This window comes from Prionailurus viverrinus, chromosome A2 (genome assembly GCF_022837055.1).
Source record: "Prionailurus viverrinus isolate Anna chromosome A2, UM_Priviv_1.0, whole genome shotgun sequence".
In the NCBI taxonomy this organism is placed as follows: Eukaryota; Metazoa; Chordata; class Mammalia; order Carnivora; family Felidae; genus Prionailurus; species Prionailurus viverrinus.
This window is the reverse complement of record NC_062562.1, coordinates 76,599,407-76,622,405: the sequence shown is the minus strand read 5'-3', so window position 1 is coordinate 76,622,405 and position 22,999 is coordinate 76,599,407. Positions and strand designations below refer to the sequence as shown.

At 38.0% G+C, this 22,999-nt stretch overlaps 1 protein-coding gene across 1 annotated transcript in view; it reads right to left on the bottom strand.

The window, feature by feature from the left end:
• The window catches only part of PNPLA8 (patatin like phospholipase domain containing 8), a 46,079-nt gene that overhangs the window by 6,591 nt on the left and 16,489 nt on the right, over positions 1 to 22,999 (bottom strand). The window contains exons 5-9 of the mRNA XM_047846733.1: positions 19,622 to 19,716; positions 16,559 to 16,730; positions 13,730 to 13,787; positions 10,721 to 10,915; positions 1,375 to 1,570 (exon numbers count right to left, since the gene is read on the bottom strand). Of these exons, the coding sequence (XP_047702689.1) occupies positions 1,375 to 1,570; positions 10,721 to 10,915; positions 13,730 to 13,787; positions 16,559 to 16,730; positions 19,622 to 19,716 (716 nt within the window). The remainder of the gene's footprint in view (positions 1 to 1,374; positions 1,571 to 10,720; positions 10,916 to 13,729; positions 13,788 to 16,558; positions 16,731 to 19,621; positions 19,717 to 22,999) is intronic.

Below are 22,999 nucleotides of genomic sequence, written 5' to 3'. Positions count from 1 at the left end.
TTTTTAAATCACAGATCAAGCACCATTCTGTTTTAACTTCTCACTTGCATGTCCATAAAAATATGCCACACGTATCGCATCGCAGAAGCAGTCTCATGCCATCCTTAAGAAAGTTGTTTTATGCCACCACAGGCACTTATTTCAATGCAAACATTCGGAAGTTTAGTATTCCGGGTGTAAGTCAAATGCATTTGTGCTGTGATCGAATACAGTAAAAATGTAATGGGGGAAAAAAAAAGAGAGAAGAGAGTATTTTATTGATTTGATGACAAAATTTCAGATAGTGAAAAATCCAGTATATAAGCTTCTCTTGGGTTGTCATTAGTAGATAAAAGTCCTTAGTGGGGAGTTTAAGATCCTCATGTAGGCTAATGACTTGACGATATGGAAAGAATGAGATTCAGAAGCAAGGTGCTGTTAAATGGTGACAATTCTTTTTAAGAACTGAATAACAGATTTATAAAAGACTTAAAATAAAATAGTAAAATAAGAAGATCTACACCTCAAGGCCAAAACTGGACACTCAACATATACTCATTGACTGCCTACTATGTGGTGGGCATTGCCGTCAACATAGTCAACTGGAGAAGTTTCCACCTTGTATTCTTGCAGGATAGAGAGACTATAAGCAACCACACAAGCAAATGTGTAATCCACATCCACACAATGAGAGAATGCTCTAAGTTGGAAAAAAAGAGAGAGAGAAAGAAGCAGGGTAAAGAGGTTAGAATGACATGGTGAGGGGGTGGAAAGGAATCAGGAACAGTCTCTCCGAGGAAGTGACATCTGAGCAGAGACCTGAATGAAACAGGGAAGTGAATCAAGAATAAATGTGGGAGAAGACCTCACAGAGAGAGCACAGCAACTGTAGAGGTCCCGAGGCAAGAGACTTCCTAGCGAGTCTGAGGACAGCAAGAACTAAAGTGCGGCTGGACGACTTGACAGAGGGGGGCCATGCAAGGAGAGGGGGAGGGACGCAGCTCTTAAAGGACCTGGTATATTTCAGTGATTGAGGCTTTGGGATTTTGGTCTAAGTGTGATGGGAAGCCTAGAGGGTTCGGAGCAGGCTAAAGACAGGATTTAATTCACATTTTAAAAGTCTCCAACCAAACCTTTGTGCTAATCCTGCTTCAGATACTTCTCCAACTGTACCCAGGCAAAGGTAACACACCAGGGCCCAGGTGAAGAACAGTCTCTCTTCTGGGGTCACTGAGAAGAAATGAGTGAGGACAAATGGAAACATAAGATTTGCTCCCCTACATTCGTGAGCCTCCCGTGTAGACACAACACACTCTTTTGTAGTCGGCAGCGGCATATGCTACCCAAAAGTGAACTTGAGACGTTACGGTGCTTTAAGGTGGCAAACAGACTAACCTTCTGTATCCGTAGCACTGTTGATAACATTCGACAGCTTGGTTTTCAAGCTCGTGTACGTCACAGAGTTTCTCACATCACTCTCGTACCGCCCGGTGCCCAGAGACACGATGCACTCCAAGGGCACGTCCGGCCAAAGACATTTACACTCGTGCATGGCGAGCGCTGAGGGGTTATTCAGAAGCAAGCCTCCGTCCTGCAAAACCGGAGTCAAGAAAATATAGTGCAGAACTCTGAAAAGTGAAATTCCATTTTACAAACATGAAAACAAAAGCTGTATTTTAAACAGTTTGAAATTTACTCACAAGGAGAGTAGTGAACGGAACAAATTATTTAAAGACAAGAAGTTCCCTTAGAGTATTTATTTTGTATACCACAGCTTCAAAAAAGACAATGGGAAAATTCACTGGCCTTATCACACTTTCCCTTCCTATTATGAAAGTTCTTTTAACTTCTTCCTTGATCGCTTTGCATATTTTTCTCAAAACTACTAAAACGAACAGAATTACCTTTTAAAGGTAATTTAAAAGGTAATTTAAACAGAATTAACCTTTAAAGATGTTATCCTTGTTCAGTGGTCACTATAGAGTCTACATAAAAACTAACAAAAAAATTGCGGTTCTACCAATCGATTAAAACTAGCTTTTTGTTCATAAGTCAAATAGAAACAAATTAATTCAACTAATTTCACTGCAACTCTGTGAACAATACAATTTCAAAGTATCACATTCATTAAAACACACATATCATCTAAACAAAGTAGGCAAACCTTGTAATGCTAAGCATTTATCAATCATAACTATTATTTTGAAGAATTCAGAAGGAGGACTAAACATGCCAAAAAATACTGTAAAACTGTAGAATAAAAGTATACAGCCAGCCTTGCATTACTGGGATAAACCTCTCTTGGTATTAGTGTATCCCTTCAATCCTGAAAAACTATAAACTGTTGGAAAAGTTACTCCTTCTAATACGCCCATATCGCCCTCTCTGTAACTGTCTCCCATTAATTCCAGATAGTGCCACACAGATTTGGTCAGCTTCTAAGCCTACAGTCCAGTCATTCATTAATTATTTGCAGGTTTTTGATAACCCACATCCCCTTGCCTTTGTGCCTTTGGACATGCTATCTCACTCAGAACACTTTCTCCAGCCCCCTTCTTAGCTCAACTAACTCCCATTTACTCTTCAAAACATGGGCCAAGAGTAATCGATCCAGCAAAAACCTAAGTGAAATAATCCTAACATGTTGAGCTGAAAACAGTCCGTCTCTACTGGAAGATAAGAGACTGCCTAATTCTGTACTAGTACACTGAAAAAGAATTTTGAAAAAAATAGGTTTTCCTCAAGAATAGGAAGAGGAGATACAAGCTTAAATTGGCGTGTCCTAAGGCAGTACACACGTGAAATACAGGCACTGAGATTACAGTGACACAAATATTACGGGATAAAGATCTATAAAGAAGTAATAGTTTTCCTTAAGACCTGTATTTTCAGAATTCTTTTTCGTTTTTTTTTTTTTTTTTTGATGTTTTATTTATTTTTGAGAGAGAGAGCATGAGAGAAAGAGCAGGGGAGGGGCAGACAGAGAGGGAGACGCAGCTTTCAAAGCAGGCTCTAGGCTCTGAGCTGTCAGCACAGAGCCCAACGCAGCGCTCGAACCCAAGGACCGTGAGACCATGACCTGAGCCAAAGTCGGAGCCCCTCAAAATTCTTTTTTAGTGTACTACAGCAAAATTATGGCAAACTAGGATCTTAGGCAAATGAGCCACTTTGCATGGCTAAGTTCTCCTTAGGAAAGAGTGTGTGTACAGGGGTGTGCATTTAATAAAAACCCTTTCTGCAATAAGCCATATGCTTTTCAAAAAAGAATATAATGATGGTGCTTCAATTTTCTCTTGATGATTCAGAATTGTGGGGGAAAACACAGATCAGAAATATTGCTGCTTCTAATTCCAATCTCAGCTTAGCTTCTACTTCCTAGCTCTTTGGCAGAGGCATCACGACTTTTAAAAATAAGATGTGACTTGATAATTTCTAAAATTTTAGGATTAGGTACTACATTGAGTGTATAGGCTCAACGGCAACTTATTTTAGTACCGGCCCTAGAACTTCAAGAAGTGTTTGCCGACAGCCTTTCCCCCTGGGGAAATCTGCAAGTTTCTCACAAAGGTAAAAAGCAGTACATGCGGCGATCCAAGCTCCAGTGAGGTAGTGATTTGACTGTCTTTTTACAAAACTGGGGACTCAAAGGATCAGAGACTTCTGCTAAGTGGCTTCCTTTCCTTGTGAAAAATCACACCCCCCCACCTCCCCCACTGCCAACACTAGTGTTCTCTAGCTTCAAGGCCCCATTAAAAACATGCAGCATTTTGCCTTGGTAACGAAGTAACCGGTGTCACTAAAATTTCTCACGGACCATGAAAGAGAAACGCACCTTACCTTTTGTGAATTTATGTTCCGTTATCTTAGGGGGAGGGGGAGGATTTATTTCATAGATCACAGATAATGACAACTCTTCATTATTTTAAGCGTTGCCAAAACAACTTTTCAGAAACACGTATCTCAAGTAACACCCTGCGTCGGTGAGATTACACTAGAAGGCAGCAGCACAGAAATGTCCCAGAGGTAACTGGCTCTTTAGTTATGGAACAGCCGATGCGAGCCTAACGGTCCTTTATTACGGCCCACGTCATTCATCCCCAGGGTGTGGCCTCAGGATTCCTCTGGGGTAACAGGCATACGCGGGGCTGTGTGGATTCGCAGAAAAACCGTGGGGTCACGTGTTTTCACTGCTCGTTTTGGTCTCCATTTCAGGATGGGTTGTTTGCTGCCACTTCGGATCTGATCTCTACCTTCCCCCGAGGCGCTCATCTCCATCACTCTCTAGCGTCATCTCTTCAAAAGAATGTGTTTTAGGTATCCACACGTGTTGACTTTCATGAGAAAAGGCTATTCTTTCAAAAGACATTTCCAGTCAACAGGGGCCCGTTTATTCGCAAGCCCACCACATTTCAGCTCTTTGGCTGTTTTCAGAAAGTCCCTTTGTGGCTGATAGAGGCTCGAGTTTGGACTGTCGCTGAAACCTACAGACTGCAGAAAGCTGGCCTGTGGACGGCCTCAGGTCTGGGACCCAAAAAAGGGGGAGACTGGGTTCTGTCATTTGTCACCCGACTGGCAGGAGGTGTCCTAAGGAGGGGGAAGCTTCCCTCCCTCGTCTAGACTAAGGAAGAGGGACATGTGTGACTGAAGCACACACGCCAGCATCGTGCTTACCTTTATTACAGATCCCACAGACCTAATTTTCAGGGTGCGTGTTAGGAAAACAGTTAAGTCATTCCGAAACCCAAAACAGCATGGCAGAGAATACACACAAACGATGAGAATCTTAAACGGATCAAAGTGCCAGTTAAGACCGGGAGAAGTAAACCTTCTGTGCCACCGAGTACGCCGCCTCGGTTCATCCAGCAGAAACTCGGATGTCCGTCTACGCCACACCAGGCCAAAAGGCGTGCCAGCCTCGAGTGTGCCGAGCCTGAAGCAGGTGAACCGACACTGTGTCTCCTGGAAATGATCGCCGCGGAGGGTGGGATGGCTTTTACGGTTTTTAGAGCTACTAGGCTCACTTTCCTCAGACCCGATAGGGGCTAAATTCACATGTTATTCTAAACTCCAGCGTCTTTGCACCATTCAACATTGCCACTCAAGTCCCTGAGCTTGCTTGCCACGGACACAGTCTTTCACTCCTCCCGGACGTCTCCCACTGTGCTGTACGGGACTGCTCCACAGTTGAAACCGCCAAGGTCATCTCACCTTCTTCTGAAAGTGCTCTCTTTAACAGAAATGTGGCTCTTCCCCAATACTGTTTCCCAGGTAGCTGTTGATTCTTTCATATCTCCTATACTTTAGTGCTAGGAGGACGGTGTCCTATTTATTCTTTAGTGTTCCTTCTAGACCATTATTAGTCTCAATCGACTTGGAAAATTCATGTGCTTTAACGGTTCTGCTATTCCCCCCAGCCACCACCACTGTTGTCACCTGTCACCTCCCCATTCAACAAACTGGTGAGCACCTGGTTCACAGGCTTCCTTGCTATCCCATGTAGGAAGGGGTAGAAATTCTTTATCACACCCCACGTGACTTCACAACTTTCTAACACCCTAGACTCTCAGATGCTCAATCCTCTTATCTTCAAAATCCATTCTTCCATCTACTCTCCAAGGTCACACATTAGCTCTTGTTATCAAGATAGATGGAATCATATGGTATTCAGTGTTTTGAGTCTGGCTTCTTTCACCTAGAATAATGCTTCTGAGATTCATCTATGTCACTGCACATGTCCATAATGCATTCCTTTTTATTGCTGAGTTGTATTTAATTATTTAGATGTATCATAGTTTATCATTCACCAGTTGAAAGGAACTATTTTTAAATTTAGCTATCTTTAGGGTGCCTGGGTGGCTCGGTCGGTTGAGCATCTGACTCTTGATTTTGGCTCAGGTCATGATCCCAGGGTCGTGGGATCAAACCCCATATGAGGCTCTGTGCTGAGTGCAGAGCCTGCTTAAGATTCTCTTTCTCCCTCTGTCCCTCTGTCTCTCTCCACTGCTCACGCTCTCTCCCTCTCTAAAAGAATTTTTAAAAATTAGCTATCTTTATACATCTGTTGACAGTTTTACATCGGCAATTTGTACTGTTTAACTTTGTGAAAGCCTACTAGGATTCCTTGAATGTAGGTAGCATTAATTATTTCGTAAAGGCTTCTCAAATATAAATTTTAAGACTTTCAACTTTTTCCTTTGTTTTCAATTAATAGGACATTAGAACAATACCTATCACATAACAGAGACATTTCAGAACAGAACATTTCACTTCTAATTCAGCAAGTAAGTTACCTCTTTTAAAACTTTTATTTTAAATTCTGGTTATACTGTCTGTAACTTCTAATCATCTCAGTATTTTAGATGGAATACTTCACTATTATAAAAGCCCATAAAGAAGGGTCATAAAAGACAAAAAAGGGAGAAAAGATAAGAAGGGGCAAGCAAGGTGTAGCAAAAATTGATAATAACAAAACCACTCCCAAAATAAAGAGCTGCCAGGTTTCTAAAGGTTTTAATAGTCATGCTTTAAACTCCCATTCCTTTACCTTTACCTATTTTCCATCAAATACATGCAGAAGTTAAGATTTTTGTGTTCACTCTAGTCCACGGAGAGGCACACCGTCCCTTGAGCCCTGTTATACTTAGCCCACTCCTGTCAAATGCCTCTTCTATCAGGAAGTCATCAGGCTAATGTTACGACTGTGGTATTTCCTTTAACCTTTCCATTCATTTAAGTATTCATATTTACAGTTATTTATTTATTGTGTATTTGCCAGGCCCACTGCTAGATGCTCACGTAAAAAAGACTTAAAAAATGAACTGACTGCAGGGCGCCTGGGTGGCTCAGTTGGTTAAGCCTCCGACTTCGGCTCAAGTCATGATCTCAGCTCGGAGCCTGGAGCCTGCTTTAGATTCCGTGACTCCCTCTCTCTCTGCCCCCTCCCCCACTCATGCGCGTGCACGCACGCGCGCGCTTTCTCTCTCTCTCTCTCTCTCTAAAATAAAAAATTTAAAAAAATGAACTGGTTGAATAATTTGCTACTTATCTCCGAGATACACGCAGGATTGTGTTTTAATAGCAGTACATCATACATGCACTTAACAGCCTAAAATTTAAATACTTTTGATTGATTTTAATGTACATTTAATCATTTCAAATCATACGGAATCCCATCCAGGAAATAACCATTGCACAATGTGAATGTCTCCTAATCATCTCATCTCAGCTTATTCTTTTTTGAGTTTAAAAAAACTTTGTTTCTTATTATGGTAAAATTCACCAAACATAAAATTGGTCCTTTTAAGCATTTTTAAGGTAACAATTCAGTGGCATTAATTACATTCAGAATGTTTTACAACCATCACCACTGTCTATTTCCAAAATGTTTTTATCACCCTCAAGAGAAACTCTAAAAGCATTAAGCTCTCCTTATTTCCCTCCCAATCCCATTTCTATCCTGCCCAACTACTCATTCTTTACCTCTCAACTGCAGTGGAAACGTCTTTGTAAAGCCAGTCCTGATAGAATAAACCACTTCTTCTACGCTACTTCTTACCCCTGTACATATTTTCATTATTGAGTTTATCCTGTTATTATTTTCCTGTGCTTATATTCCCCTAGCTTGAGCTATTTGAGGGTAGAACCCAGGAAACGCAAGCAATAAACTGGCACTTATTAAAACCTTTAGGGTCTTCAAGGTTAACACAGTTTCTGGCACTGAGCAAGCAGTCACTACATTTTTGACCAGTTACACTGAAAATTAATAGTTGTGGCCTGACGCAGGCACAATCTGCCAGGTGCCAGGCCGGTTCTTTCTGCTGAAGATACTATTTACCTGGAACATTTACATGAAATATCACAATCCCCTTTAGGTTAATGTATTCTGAGTTCTGGACATAACCTTTCACAATGTAAATTAGGCCTAAGACAAATAATATATGAAAATCTGTCATGAAAACCTTTAGAGCAAATGAATTTATCAGGGTCTTTCTCCAAAGGGAGAGAATTAATGATTCCATTCTGGAGGTGGAGATGGGAAAAGGTAAGAGAGAAGGGACATGCATATGTCCAAACTCATCAAACTGTATACATCAAATATGTTCACTTTGGGGTATATCAATTGTATACCAATAAAAGTTAAAAAGAGAGAGAAGGGATAATTTTATGTAAAATGCACTATTTCAAGATAGATATGATGCTACTTGGGCAGGGGGGAGAGAAATAATAGATTAGAAAACTACTCAAAAAGAATTCCTCTCACTTTATAATTTTCTAAGACATGTAATAAACCTTGTAAATGTTACCATATTCTTTTCTTTATAGGCAAAGGCAAATGTAATCCATACATCTACCTACTTGCACCTCTTAATTATAGCACTGCTTTCAATAACTGCTCAAACAGAATGTTAGTCTATAATTTATACTCTACGTGGTTCCAAAAGGATATGAAGTAACTTACATTAAAACATATGTCAGACATGACAGTTAAAAGAGATTTTAAAGATGAGTCTGGAAATAACTCAATTATTCAAAGAGCTCGGGATAAGAGGACTGTAATAAGTAAGCACCATATTTTAGTTTTAAACTTCGTAACAAGTTCTGAAGGGTTGGAAAGGAACTTCATTTGAATGTTTTCTTTGTTTAAATGATCAAGATCATTCACATCTTAGAATGTTCTAATCAATCCTTCATGGTGTCCTTTCAGTAGAAAAATATCCCATTTCTTCCTCATGTTTGGAAGAGAATAAGAAAAATATTCTTAACAATAGGGCTTGCTTAGAATCCAGATTTCATTAAAATATGATTAATTAGATGTGCAAATCTTCCCGAGTCAAGTCACTGATTTACATCCAAGTATATTCTCTGTACACGTGATTACATGCTTTACATAAATTTTGTACAATAAGTTATTTTAATCTGTAGCTCAACCTAAATTCAAAGATTATGGTCATCAATATAAAAATGGCTAAGCATGAAAAGAAATATCACTAGTCTAAATGAAATGGAAAGAGAACCACTTGGATTATTTTGGTTTGTTATTATGTATTCTCCAGGACTGAATTAAACTTTAGAGCTACCTCCTCTCAGATGAAAAAAATAAAGAGAAAATGAGATAACTTCTTTGGAAGTCTGGAACACATGGTCCTGAAATGCAGTAACTTATCATTTGAGACTTCTACTAATATTTGGCATAACTGTGACTTTGTAACATGACAATCATCTTAAAGTTATGTTATAAACCTTAAGTACTATGTTTTGAACACACGGTCTAAATTTATCTCTGTTTGTGACATGGTGAGAAGAATATGCAGAAATCATTTTAGAACAGCAAGGTACATATTAAAGTAAGAATTTTATTTTGACCAGTAAGTCTTGAAACCAATGTCAGAAGGACTCTCCAGCTAGCACTTTCTGCCCTGAGTGGGTGGAAGAAAGAAGAAAGGCGAGCAGGGGAAGTGCCTTACATAATTCAACAATGACTGATTTGACAAAGTAAGAAACAGTCTGAAGTGGCTCCAAAGACAAAAGGAATCCTATGTTAAATTCATGATTGCAAAGATTGTGACACTACTTCTAGAAAGACAGGGGAAAATGGGATAGTTGACCATAACATTTTAAAATATGTGTAAGGTACTATAAAAACATAAGAGAAAATGAAACTGATAAAAGTATTTGTTATTATAACATTGACACATGTAAACTGAAATTATATAGTTGATGTGTAGTTCATATAGACAAACGATGTATGTAGGAGCTTCTGAATGACATCTGAAAATCTTTATCAAAATAGTTTTCCTCTCAACATTTATCCAAATACCAAATACATAGAGCACAACGAATACTTCACTGCTAGAGAGTAAAGTTAAGGTTAGTAGCTCTATGGAATGAGATTGACTTTAAGTGGGATATCATCTAAAAAATTAAGGATATATAAAACATATTTTGGTAGTATCAGCTGAAGAGTTTTCGTCACTTTTTTATCATTTAGTGTAAGTTAGGAGTTAAGATTTCCATGAATAATGGGAAAAACTTGACAGAGGAAAGATTCATGATAAATAAGTCTACATTACAGAAAAAGAATAAATTACCAGAAATAATAGTCAATGTTATACATCAATTAGCCATAAACTTCGAAATAGTGTAACTACAGACAGCTTCCTGATCTTGCCGCTTGCTAGCTGTGATCCTACTCGTTAGTGAACATTTCTCAAGACTCCAATATCTCATCTGTAAAAGGGGAATAACTCTATCCACCTCACAGGCAGTGATAATTAAGTGACACAATGCATGCCAAGGACTATGTAAGTGTCCAGCACATAGCTAACTTATTATTTTATATTATCTCCTTCAAAATATGTCCACCAAAACTGTCAAAAAGATTGGGTTCCGCGTGCCCAGGGACCATGTTTCACTTTGAATTTTTATTTCATTTTATTACATTTGAATGGTTTCTTTTTAATTTTTATTACATTTGAAAAGCCACACATTTTTCCATCAATAAGTGATCATAATTAGTTATGAATCACATTATGTAAAATACACACACACACAAAAAAATCTTTCCTAAAATGTGTTCTCAAGCCAGAAGGCCTGTTGATTTAAGGAAAACAAGCAACAAATAAAAACATTCCGTGTGGCACATCTTTTACCACACGGAAACATGAAGAACAAATGTGACATTTGATAAGTGCCGATTCTATAATCACGTGAACGTTTCAAAGGTAAGCCACGGTCAACTTACTTGGTGAAGATCGTTTCCCAGTGCATACTCCGCAAAGTAGCCGGGCGCAGCAGACGAGGCTCTGATGGCCTGCCACATTTTGTACTGACAGCCTCCCAGGTAGTGAGAGTTGATGCCAGGGAAGTGACCATAGTTTCTGAACACAAAAGCCTTCGGCGTTATCCCTCTGTTCACTATGGTACTTACTGCAGCTACCTAGTAAATTAAAAAGTGAACAAGACCCACTGTAAACAGTCATATTGGGGATCTGTGAAAAATTAAGTATTATTTAGTAGTGTATGAACCACCTACAATTCTACCCATCAAGATAAACGTATAACATAAATATGATGTTCAGCAAAGGGAACCAGATGTTTCTAACTAGGTAGTTCTTTACGGGAAAATAGATACAAGGACTGAGATAATTTTGAGAAATGTATTATAAGACAATAATAGTGAGGTCCTGTAGCTCAGGGGTTAGAGCCCAGGTCTTGTAAGACAAGAATAAGATATTTTTGACTACATGATTTGATCAGCTATGTAAAAAGACATTAAGAAGACATAAACTTGCAAATCTTTGGATAATAATCAACACAGCAGTAATAGCAATGAACACAAACTACTTGAAGAAGAATAAATACATTATTTTCACAGTATTTACGGATTAGTCTGCTTCTGTTCTCTTTGAAGGCACTATGACTTTAGTAACTGAAACTAACACTATACAAACTCTCAGGGCTTTCTTATAGTTAATAACTGGTAGCTGGGTAATTTTTTATTGAAATAACTAACAATGACCATCTTGGGTCTCGGATTTCATTGATATCAGTTGAATTTATGTAAAATGTGTTGTACTTGTTAATGACTTATAATATAAACTGAAGAAGGTGAAAGGTATTGAGGAGGCCAAAGTTATTAGGATTCTGTGCCAAGCTCTGTCAGGGGCCTGTGTGGTTTGTTATTTTATAAACCAAACGGGATATCCCTAGATCCCACGAGTGATCTGAGTGTGTCTCTAGGCCACCGTGGGTAAGAGTCATCATACACCAAAATCCAGGGGGGCCTATGGATTGGTCGATAGGCTGAATTAAGAATCATGTGGGAAACACGATAAACCCTTTTATCACAAGTGAATTACTTTTTGAGGTGGCTGAAGTCCTCACCTACTCTTTTATTTAAAGTTGGCGAGTCCTAAGACTTAAAAACAAACAAGCAGAAAGCTCTGAAGACATACAGGGGAACCAACGAGAGGTGTAGGGCACACCCGGGGGTCTTCTCCAAAAGAGCAGTGTTCGTCTCGTTATGACATGGCCTCCAAGGCCCAGCTGGTCTGATTCACCTGCCACTTCAGTCTCAACTTGCACGATGCCCTTGAATCCTCAGGCTCCAGCCTTCTGGAACTCTCAGTTCCTGCACTTCTCCATGGCTCCTCCCACACAGGTCCTTCCCTTTGCCAGCAATGCTCCTACTCATCAGCCTCCACACTAAGATCTCAAACCTCATGTCCTTAGAATAGCCTTCCCTCGTGTCCCTGTAAATACATGCGTTCAGAGAAGTGTTTTTGTTGTCCATAGCATTTATTTCAGGGAAACTATATGTCATTTGTGTGATTACCTGATTAATGCCTACTTGCCCTACTGGACTATAAACTCCATGTCTGCATTTACTCACTAAGGTCTCCAAAGTGCCTAGCACAGTGTTGACACATTGGGCTTATAGTTAATATCTAAAGAATGAATGAGGGGGACCTGGTGGCTCAGTTGTTAAGCGTCCGACTCTCGATTTTGGCTCAGGTCATGATCTCAAGTTTCATGAGATCAAGCCCCGTGACAGCCTCTGGGCTGTGCTGCTTGGGATTCTCTCTCTCCCTCTCTCTCTCTGGCATGCCCTCTCTCTCTCTCAGAAATAAATTTCAAAAAAGAAAAAGGAATGAACAAAATTTAAATAAGCAAGAGAAATAAAGGGAGCTGTATTTGATTTTTCATGGGTACAGATTATTATCCAAAGAATAAATACAAGCTGCAAGGGATTCTGAAATACATAAATCCTATTCCTTCTTCAGATAACAAGTATTATTAAAGAACACAGAACTCAAGCAATACTCAGACCACTGGGTTTCAAACAAAACAAATAAAAAGAGCAGCCACACTGAAACATATCCTAGTGGCATTAACACTTAAAATTTAGGTTCCATTCGTATGTTAACCTATATCTACAGGTATATAAAATTTCTTTTAAAAATCTTTTTTTTTTTTAATTTTTTTTTTTCAACGTTTATTTATTTTGGGGACAGAGAGAGACAGAGCATGAACGGGGGATGGGCAGAGAGAGAGGGAGACACAGAATCGGAAACAGGCTCCAGGCTCTGAGCCATCAGCCCAGAGCCTGACGCGGCGCTCGAACTCCCGGACAGCGAGATCGTGACCTGGCTGAAGTCGGAGGCTTAACCGACTGCGCCACCCAGGCGCCCCCTCTTTTAAAAATCTTAAAGGATGAAATGCCAGACTTTCTTAAATCACTAGATTTGATTAACCTTATGATAAAATAATTCTTCCTTATTTTTAGTCCTAGTCTTTCATGTTCTTAAACTTCTGTTGTACTCTTACTGGATATAGAAGATGTCTATCGGGGCGCCTGGGTGGCTCAGTTGGTTAAGTGTCTGACTTTGGGTCAGGTCATGATCTCATGGTCTGTGGGGTTCGAGCCTCATGTTGGGCCCTGTGCTAACAGCCCAGAGCCTGGAACCTGCTTCAGATATTGCGTCTCCCCCTCTCTCTGTTCCTCCCCTGCTCACACTCTGTCTCCCTCTCAAAAATAAGTAAACATTAAAAAAAAAATTTGTTTAGAAGAGGTCTAATGAACACATCCTGTGTCTTCACAGAATGGCCCAAGATGTAAGAAATTAATATAATCTATTAAAAGAGGTTCCTAAGAAATGTTTCCCTTAATAGAGAAAGGGCCTCCAGAATAAGTGCTTTCAACCTGACCTTGAATTCCAAATTGGTATTATATTTAAGACTCTAAACTTACCTTAGGACATGTAGGGTTTCTTGCTGTTTCAATCATTAGTGAGGATCCCATTCTATCCCTTTATAAAGGAGAAAATTAAATTATATCAAAATGATTTTATCTCCTAACATCAAAGAACATACAATATGAAAACACTGTTTGCTCAGGGCTTTGTCAAAGTACTATGAGCGACAAACAAGAAATATAAAAATAAGAAATATAATAAATTAGGCACCTCTAGGTGCCTTATAGTACAATTAGTGCACACAAAACAATACATAGTTATTTGTTAAGCTCTGATTTCAACTGCTGGTATCTATAGTATGGGGAGGAATCAGCCCAGGCTGCAAGGAGGGGTGGCTTGAAAAGGGCAGCAGGGGATGGCAAGGAAACACATCCAATGCCAGGATGTGGAAGGGGTAAAGGCACGGAGGCAGAATAAACCTGTTGTCTTCAGGGTCCTCCTGACAATAGAGAGGAACTGTGCTGAGATAAAGCTGCCTAAGTATATAGCGTAGTTACAGAGGGATCTAAAAACCAGAGCAGAGCATTTAGACTTTAAACCTGTTTTAGCAATACAGAGCCAAAGTCACTCCTAAAAAATGCTTTGGAAATCACCTGAGTTGGCACCTGAATTACCGCAACATTACAGATATTGTCCTTGGGCAACAATTCCCACAATTCCATTATAAGGGAGTTTTATTTCAGAGCACATTTTTTCCCTGGCTTAAAAATAGGTAATTGTCCCCTCTATTGAATATAAGGACTATGTTCTCTGCCAACTTGCCTCAAAAAGAAAAAACATGTTTCTGATGACTTTTTTTTTCAAACAATATTCATGATTTTCAAATACAGTATTAGTGAATTTCACATGTAGGTAGTATGCACAAATTAGGTGGTGATCTACCCTGTATAATCTTTTATAAATATTGATGTAAAATACTTTCTAAAGCGGACAAGATCTTTGTCTTTCCGAACCTGATCTATAGGTTTCATCTGCATGAAGACCAATTCAATTGTATTCTTCTAATAATCTTTTCATAGAAATCTTGCTGTAAAATTGGGACAGAGTTCCTGGGAACATGCTGCTTTTACAGTTTAAGCAAAGTTCACATTTGTGTTTTTTTTTTTTTTTTTGAACCTTGATTTTATAAACCGAGGTAATATGCTTTAGTGAAGTTATGAACATAAATTCAAAAAGAAAGTCAGGAACACTAATTGCTTATTTCAGATGGATGTGAAAATACAAAAAAAAAAGTCACTATTCGTAGATTCTACTGATGGTATAATTGAAGTGTCCCTAAAATAACACAAAATGATCTCAGAAAAAAAAAAAAAGCAGAAATATGCTTTCAATAAATAAGAGAAACAAAAGACCAAAAAAAAAAAAAAAAAAAAAAAAGCCAGAGAGCAGATGGCACTTCTTGATGTCCATATCCTCGTATACAGTCCCTTCCCAGAGACCTTAGGTTTCAGTGGCTGTGGTCAAGGGGACATCAGCAAACATGCCATTAAAGTGAGGCTTGATAAGTATTCATGCACTGGGGCTTGCCCTTTTGAAACTCAGACCACTCTAATGGGATGAAGTCCAGAATGAGAATGACCGCGTAGAGAGAGACCGGCACGGGAGCCATCTCAGCCGTGGTGTGAGTGTGAGTTCAGTCAGGCAAGAACAGAAGAAATCACCACACCACAGAATCAGGTTGTTTTAAACCACCATGTTTTGGGGCACCTGGGTGGCTCAGTCAGTTAGACATCCTACTTTGACTCAGGTCATGATCTCTTGGCTTGTTAGCTCGAGCTCTGTGTCAGGCTCTGTGCTGACAGCTCAGAGCCTGGAGCCTGCTTCGGATTCTGTGTCTCCCTCTCTCTCTCTGCCCCTCCACTGTTTGCACTCTGTTTCTCTCTCTCTCAAAACTAAACATTAAAAAAAAATTTTTAAAATAAGTCATTAAGTTTTGGAGTGGTATGTTTTGCAGCACAAGCCAAGTGAAAAAGTAGGGAAAGAAAAAAGCAACTAATCACACTTAGAAAGGTCATTAATGCTGTGATTAAAAATAAGGAAGGCTTTGAAGAACCTTCACTGAAACAGCAGTAAGCAAATATATGAAGATACCCTAACGAGTAACAAAAGGAAAAACCACTTCATAACACAGAAACTGGCTTACAGTCTATTTTATAGTCTTATTATATAGATATACCTACTGAAGCACTGTTCATAATCACAATAAATTAAGAACATAAATATCCTAAATGTAAATGGTACAGAAAATATGGTACCATCACACTGTGGAGCATAGTCTTTAAAAATTTGTCAAGAGATTTTCACAAAGTTGGAAATAGGGAAAGGATATGATATTGAAACTACAATATAATCTCTGCTATATAAAATACGTATGAGAATGTATACAGTGTAGAAAAAAAGACTAGAAGAAAATATAAGGTCCACAGCTCTGAATGGTATTGTGGGTGATTTTAAAGGTTTCAATTTTATGCTTATATTTTTGGAAAAGTGAGTATAAAGCCTTTGTAGTACCCTGGAAAAAATGTTTAAAAATTATTAATGTTTTAGAAGAATATTTGTTAATGACTTGAGAAAGACTAACATGTTAAGTAAAAACAAGGTGCAAACATGTCGATCTATAAGATGGTCTCAATTCTTAGAAAGAATTGAAACTTCTACATGTGAATCTCACACATGAACTCAAAAAAAACGGTGACTGGAATTACACACCAAAATAGTAACGGTAGTCATCTCTAATTAACTGATACCAATAATTTAATATTCTTTTTTAATTATGTGCACATGTTATTTATATAATCAAACATTTAAAAATAATTGTAACTTACTTAAGAATATTTTCCCAGGTTTGACTGTCATAAAATGCATGGCTCCAACTCATTTTGACTGTTCCAACAATGACATTTTGTGAAAACACATCGGATCCTAATTTTCGGTACAGTTCTTCACATTCATCCAAGGGCATATGAAACAATCCCAACATGAATGCTAATATAGCACCTGGAAGAAAGAATGCTTGGTTTTTCCAGCATTGACATTACAGTACTTATAAGACTTCCCAACTCACAGATTTGGTTAAAATTCTAGCTCCAACACTCCCTGTGTCACCTGGGACAAACTACTTAACCTGCCAGAGCCCTGATTTCTTCATCTACAAAATAAAGATAACTAAAAAATGTATAATAACTAAAGATGATAACTAAAAAATAAATTTAAAAAAATTAAAAATGTATACATGTTTTTATATCAGGATTAACACAGGTAAAGGTCTTTACCCGGCCTCAGTAAGGACTAAATGTCAACCAATGATGAGGAGGATCAATTTTAAAATATAAAAAATGGTTGTTTTACATTAAATCAAATAACACACAATTAAGTTGTGGTTGATGATGTTCTTTCTAACCTTCATAGATTCCTTAAAACTTAACAATTTATTAAAATAATTACTCCTTCAAGTTGGTCCAGGGAATTAAAATAATGAAAGAAATTAAGTCTCGGGGCACCTGGGTTGCTCAGTCGGTTGGGCATCCCACTTCAGCTCAGGTGACGATTTCAGGGTTCATGAGTTCGAGCCCCACATCGGGCTTTGCACTGATAGCACAGAGCCTGCTTTGGATTCTCTGTCTCCCTCTCTCTATTCCCCTCCCCCGCTAGCTCTCTCTTTCTCTCTCTCTCAAAAATAAACATTAAAAAATTTAAAAAAAAGTAATTAGGTCTCTGGGATATCCTTTTAAATAGCCGATTTCATATCCTAGCTGCACGTGGCAGGACACACTGCCACCTAGTGTATCTAACTGGCCTAAACCTGAATTAAGGAGAAAAATAGGCGAGAAAGCTTTGGGGGGTTGGGGGTAAAGACCTATACAGAATGACGGTTTATTTTGACATTATAAACAGAATAAAAACAGCAACTCATTATCATAATGAGTTTTAAATATTTTATTATATTCAGTGTAAAAGATAAAAGTAAAAGATAAAACAGCTTATGTTTTAAATTAAATTGTATGGCATCACTATATAATAGAAACTATTTTTTTCAATTTGCAGCAAATCTCTAACACAAGAAATAACCTGCCAAAAATTAAGTTCCTTTCAAGTACAGCTACTATAAACATGAGCAGATTATTTTAAAACTAAATTTTACTGAACCAGTAAGGATATTACCTTTAAATTAAATATATTTATTAAGTTTATAAAAATTCTAAGTGCAAAGAAAATTTCTATGTTAGAATATACAAAATGGAAAGAAGAAAGGAAAACTATAAGCACTGTATTCGAAGTTACGGTTAACGTAAGCCAGAAGAGACAATGGAAAAGACAGATCATGATAAATACAGAAATGTACATATCACATAAACGGATACCCTGCTTCATGGATGATGAACCTCTGTGATTTAAAATTCTCTTTATTGAGCATCCACCTACTAACAGTGGTGCCAAAGCAGGAAGTTTGCTTGTTTAAATGTGTGAATTGCTAAGAACTACTACAAAATTTAACAGAAATGGTCAGGGTAAAGCTGTAAAACAAGTGTCAAGGAACATTAGCCCTAGGAAATGTCTCTTTAGGAAAAGTTTCCATAGTTAAATCAAATTGGGAAATAAATATTATTTTCCTATTCTGAGAGTCCCAACGCACTTTTACTGCACTCAACGCAGAGCCTGCAGAGGAGCTCGATCCCACAACCCTGGGATCATGACCTGAGCCAAAACCAAGAGTTGGACACTCAACCGACTGAGCCACCCAGGTGTCCCCAATGCATTTTTAATATACTAAAGTATCTCTGAAGTCCTCTGTAAAGAAACCTGTAATAACTTCCTATAACCCAACAACTTTCTGTAACCTAATATCTTGGGGAATTAGTGTTCATCTCATGGAACATCATAAGAATCACCGATTCCTTATGTGTTTGAATCATTCCTTTAACTGCTCATTAAGCTTTCAAAACTGAACGTTAATTAACATGCCCTTTGAGCATATTGGGCATACTGGACACACGTAATGTGGAGAAGTCATTTGATTTTGTTACTAGTAGTCTTTAGTACTATCTTAATTCAAGAGAATGAGAAAAAAGAAATAGAAATAAAAGCCTATGAAGATCAACTAACATGAAGTGAGAAATTATCAGGTCAAACAGTAAAATACACAGCAAGGATCCACAATCCTAATAGTTCTTGAGTGTTACCTCAGGGGTAAACAATAGCTATGTGTATCCCGAGGGGCTTAATGTATACATGGGGTGGGCACGGGTGGATGTATGGGTGACAGAGCTCATGGAAGGAAACAGAAAAACCAACAGAAAAAACAAAAATTTATCTGATGGTGACTCAAGGAAAACTACGAAATTATTCAGTAACAATCATATCCTAAGTTGCCAATTTATTCTATACACATATGAAACTACAACTTTAAATGTACCTAGCAATATTAAGAAGCAGGCTTTAAAAAACACGCATTCTCACGTTTATCAACTTAAATTCGGGTTTTAAACAACCAGACAAAAAAATGTTATAAAAAGCAATTTCCTCACAGAGGGACACGTCTCCCCAAAAAATAAAATCATATCCATCTTTAACACTCCATTGGTTCAAGTACAATTTTGGTCCCTACCTTCCTTCCACTTTATCACTTTCCTTGAGGTGACTACACCATAAAGCAATAATTCGTAATTTGTATTTGTCACTGTGGCTTATTTAAAACGTATTAGGAAAGCACATTAAAAACCACTTTTGAATGTTACCTTACTCCCAATAAGCATTTTATAAAGTTCATTAAGCCAATCAAAGGATTATCCATCATTAAAACATAAAACTAATATCCACCACTTCAGAGAATAACCAGAATTTTAAATGCATACTGCTGGGAGGCACGGCTTCCATATGCCAATAATTACCTGTGCTCACACCACAAATATAATCAAAGAGCTGATGAACTGGCTTCTGAGTAAGTTCAACCAATTTTCGCAGTGTCTGAAGAGCAACCACACCCCTACAGACAAAAAGGAAGAAAAAAATTCCTGTTTCAAGGAAATTAAGTATTGAATAAAACAAGCCTACAAGTTGCTTTTCTAGCTTAGATGCAAACACGAAAATTAGTAACCTAAATTAGCATCAGTAAAAACTGCCTGTTTTTAAGATTACTTTCAAAACTCCAGTACTAAATAATGGTATAAAACCTGTGTCATAGCAACGCATTTTTAAATTTACGCTAGTATCTCTTTGAATAAGACTACAAAGATATGCCAATGTAAAATATACTTTTTTAACACGCCAACTGTGGAAAATACTTAAAACCTCCATTCACCAGTTTTGGAACGCCGTATACTGGTGGTTTCTTCTCCCTCCACTACAAGTTGGTTATCTATGCTTCTATATATATTTTCGTTGTCTCTACTTTGCTAGTCATACTTTTAAGTTTTCTTTTAGTCATTATTTTTTTTAAACTTTCAACAACTTTAAGATAATGCCCTACATTTAAGATAATTTATGCTGCTGACTTTGCTCATCTCTCGATCTTTGCCAAGGCAGCAAAATGTGTGATGATAAATGTGAAAAATGAAACAGGCTAGAAGGTGTAGGCCAATTCAGGATGTGTGTAACACGTGGACAATTCTTAACACTAGGAAAATATACAGACACAGTGAAATGGTCTAAACCCAATACAAGATGTGGGGCAGAGAATCGTGGTGGTTAGTCAGGGACCACCAAATAAAATTTAGAGTGTCAAACTAACAGGAAATCACTAGAAAATATTCTAAGATTAAAATAGAAAACCAAACAAACAGAGGGTTACTGGAGGGGTGGTGGGAGGGGAGGTGGGCTAAATGGGTAAGGGGCATTAAGGAATCTACTCCTGAAATAACTGTTGCACTATATGCTAACTAACTTGGATGTAAATTAAAGAAATAAAAAATAAATAAAATAAAAATAAAATTTAAAAAACATTTTAAAAAATAAAATAGAAAATGAAAGATGCTGATTTTTTTTTAATTTTAAGAAATAATGTGGATTTAAAGAGAGGTAAGAGAAGATAAGATGGCTTATTAAAGAGATACATTATGAAATCAAAGTGAGGGGACATGAAGAATTAGAGATAATGCTGGATAAATATATTTAACAATATGACCACCACTATCATATAAAAAGAAATAAACATGCACATATATATACTTGTGCAAGAAAAAAAGATTTGAAAAAAATCAAAATATTAAAAATAATCTAGGAATTGTGAGCTACAATTTTTGTTTGCTTTTCTTTACTTTTTTTTCCCTCCCAGGTTTACTTGTATAATCAGGAAGAAAACTATTTTAAAATGCTGTTATTTATAAACTACTTCAGGACAAATTTAAAAATAAGTATACCTGCCAGGTTGATTCTATCAGCCTAACAGCCTACGGGCTCTCATATACAAAAGAAATAAAAGATCTGGGTTCTTTTCCTCACAAGCCCTCACGCCTTCCTCCTTCCAACATAAACTTCCCATTCTGGCTGCTTTCTCACGCTCCCCTACACCCAGCTGTCCCATCGGCAGCACGAGTGACACCTGGGGCCGGACAACTGTGCTGTGGGGGCTGTCCTGTGTGCCGCAAATCATTGTGTTGTACACCTGAAACTAATATAAGTTAGTATCTCGATAAATTTTTTTAACCGGAAAAAAAGAAGTCCTAGTCATGATCACTCTTTAAAATAGTACTGTTACTCTTTTTTTTTTTTTTCGTTCCAAGATTTTATTTAAATTCAAGTTAGTTAACATACAGTGTAGTATTGGTTTCAGGAGTAGAATCCAGTGATTCATCACTTACATACAACACCCAGTGCTCATCCCAACAAGTGTCCTCCTCAATGCCCCCCACCCACCTCCCCTCCAGCAACCCTGTTTGTTCTTTGTACTTAAGAGTCTCTTCTGGTTTGCCTCCCCATTTTTCCTTTTCTTCCCCTATGTTCATCTGTTTTGTTTCTTAAATTCCACGAGTGAAATCACATGGTATTTGTCTTTGACTGACTTAATTCGCTTAGCATAATACATTCTAGTTCCATCCACATCACTGACATATACATATATATACACATGTATATATATATATATGTATATATACATACACACATATACCCACACACACACATGTATCTTTTTTTTTTTCTTTAGAGACAAAGGGCATTGAGCAGCAGATAGGGGCAGTGGGAGAAAGAGAATCCTAAGGAGACTCCATGTTCAGTGTGGAGCCTGGCACTGGGCTCAAACCCACAATCCTGGGATCATGACCTGAGCACACCAAGAGTTGGACTCATCACCAACTCAGCCACCCAGGCACCCCTATAGCACATCTTCTTTGTCCATTCATCAGCTGATGGACATTTGGGCTCTTTCCATAATTTGGCTTCTGTTGACAGTACAAAATAGCACTGCTACTCTTTATCACTTTGCTTTGTTTTTCTTCATAACACCCATTCCTACTCAAAAGTACATTTTTTTTCCCCCTATTTGTTCTCTTTCCTCCCCTGGAATGCAAGTACCATGAAGACTTGGATTTTGCTTACTGAGTGACCCCAGGATCCAAATCACCGTGTAGAGCATGGCAGGCACTCAATATGTTAGCTGACTCGATAAATGATACCATCCTTCCCAAATACTCTGAACTTAATGGCAGAAGAGGACTGGCTTCTTCCTGCTCCTCGGTGAAATTCCTTACTCATTCAACTGCCATTCTCCTTACTTCTCATTACTTGGAACCAATTCTATGCACTAGAATGATTCTCTCTAACTCATTACCACTTTATCATATGACTAACGTTCACTTTCTTGAATTTCACTTCTGTAAGAAACATCCAAAAGATCGTCTAAGACTTTTCTCTCCTCAATCAATTCCACCTTCACTTGCCAAATTAGCACTTCTATATTGCTGCGTGAAGCCTTATAGTCAACATGTGCAAAACAGAACTGTCTTTCTCAATAGCAACCACCTCCTCCCATTTCCCTGCAATTCTGTCCCAATCATCCATAGGGTCTACACTTAAGAGTGACCTTGACCTCTTTCAACTACATCCAAACCCCTTTTTCTTCAAAGTTTTCTTACATATTTTTCCTTCCTCCTGCTTCCCACTGCCATCATCTGAAGTTATTATTTTATTGTCCTCTGCCTAGATTATTAGTCTCTTCTCTCATCATCCACTCCTTCATTCACATTGTGTCAAAATTAAAAGAATCTGGCTTGTACACAGGACTTTAGAATTTAACAAAAAGGTCAGGGTAGTACTTGGACATACAAAACAGT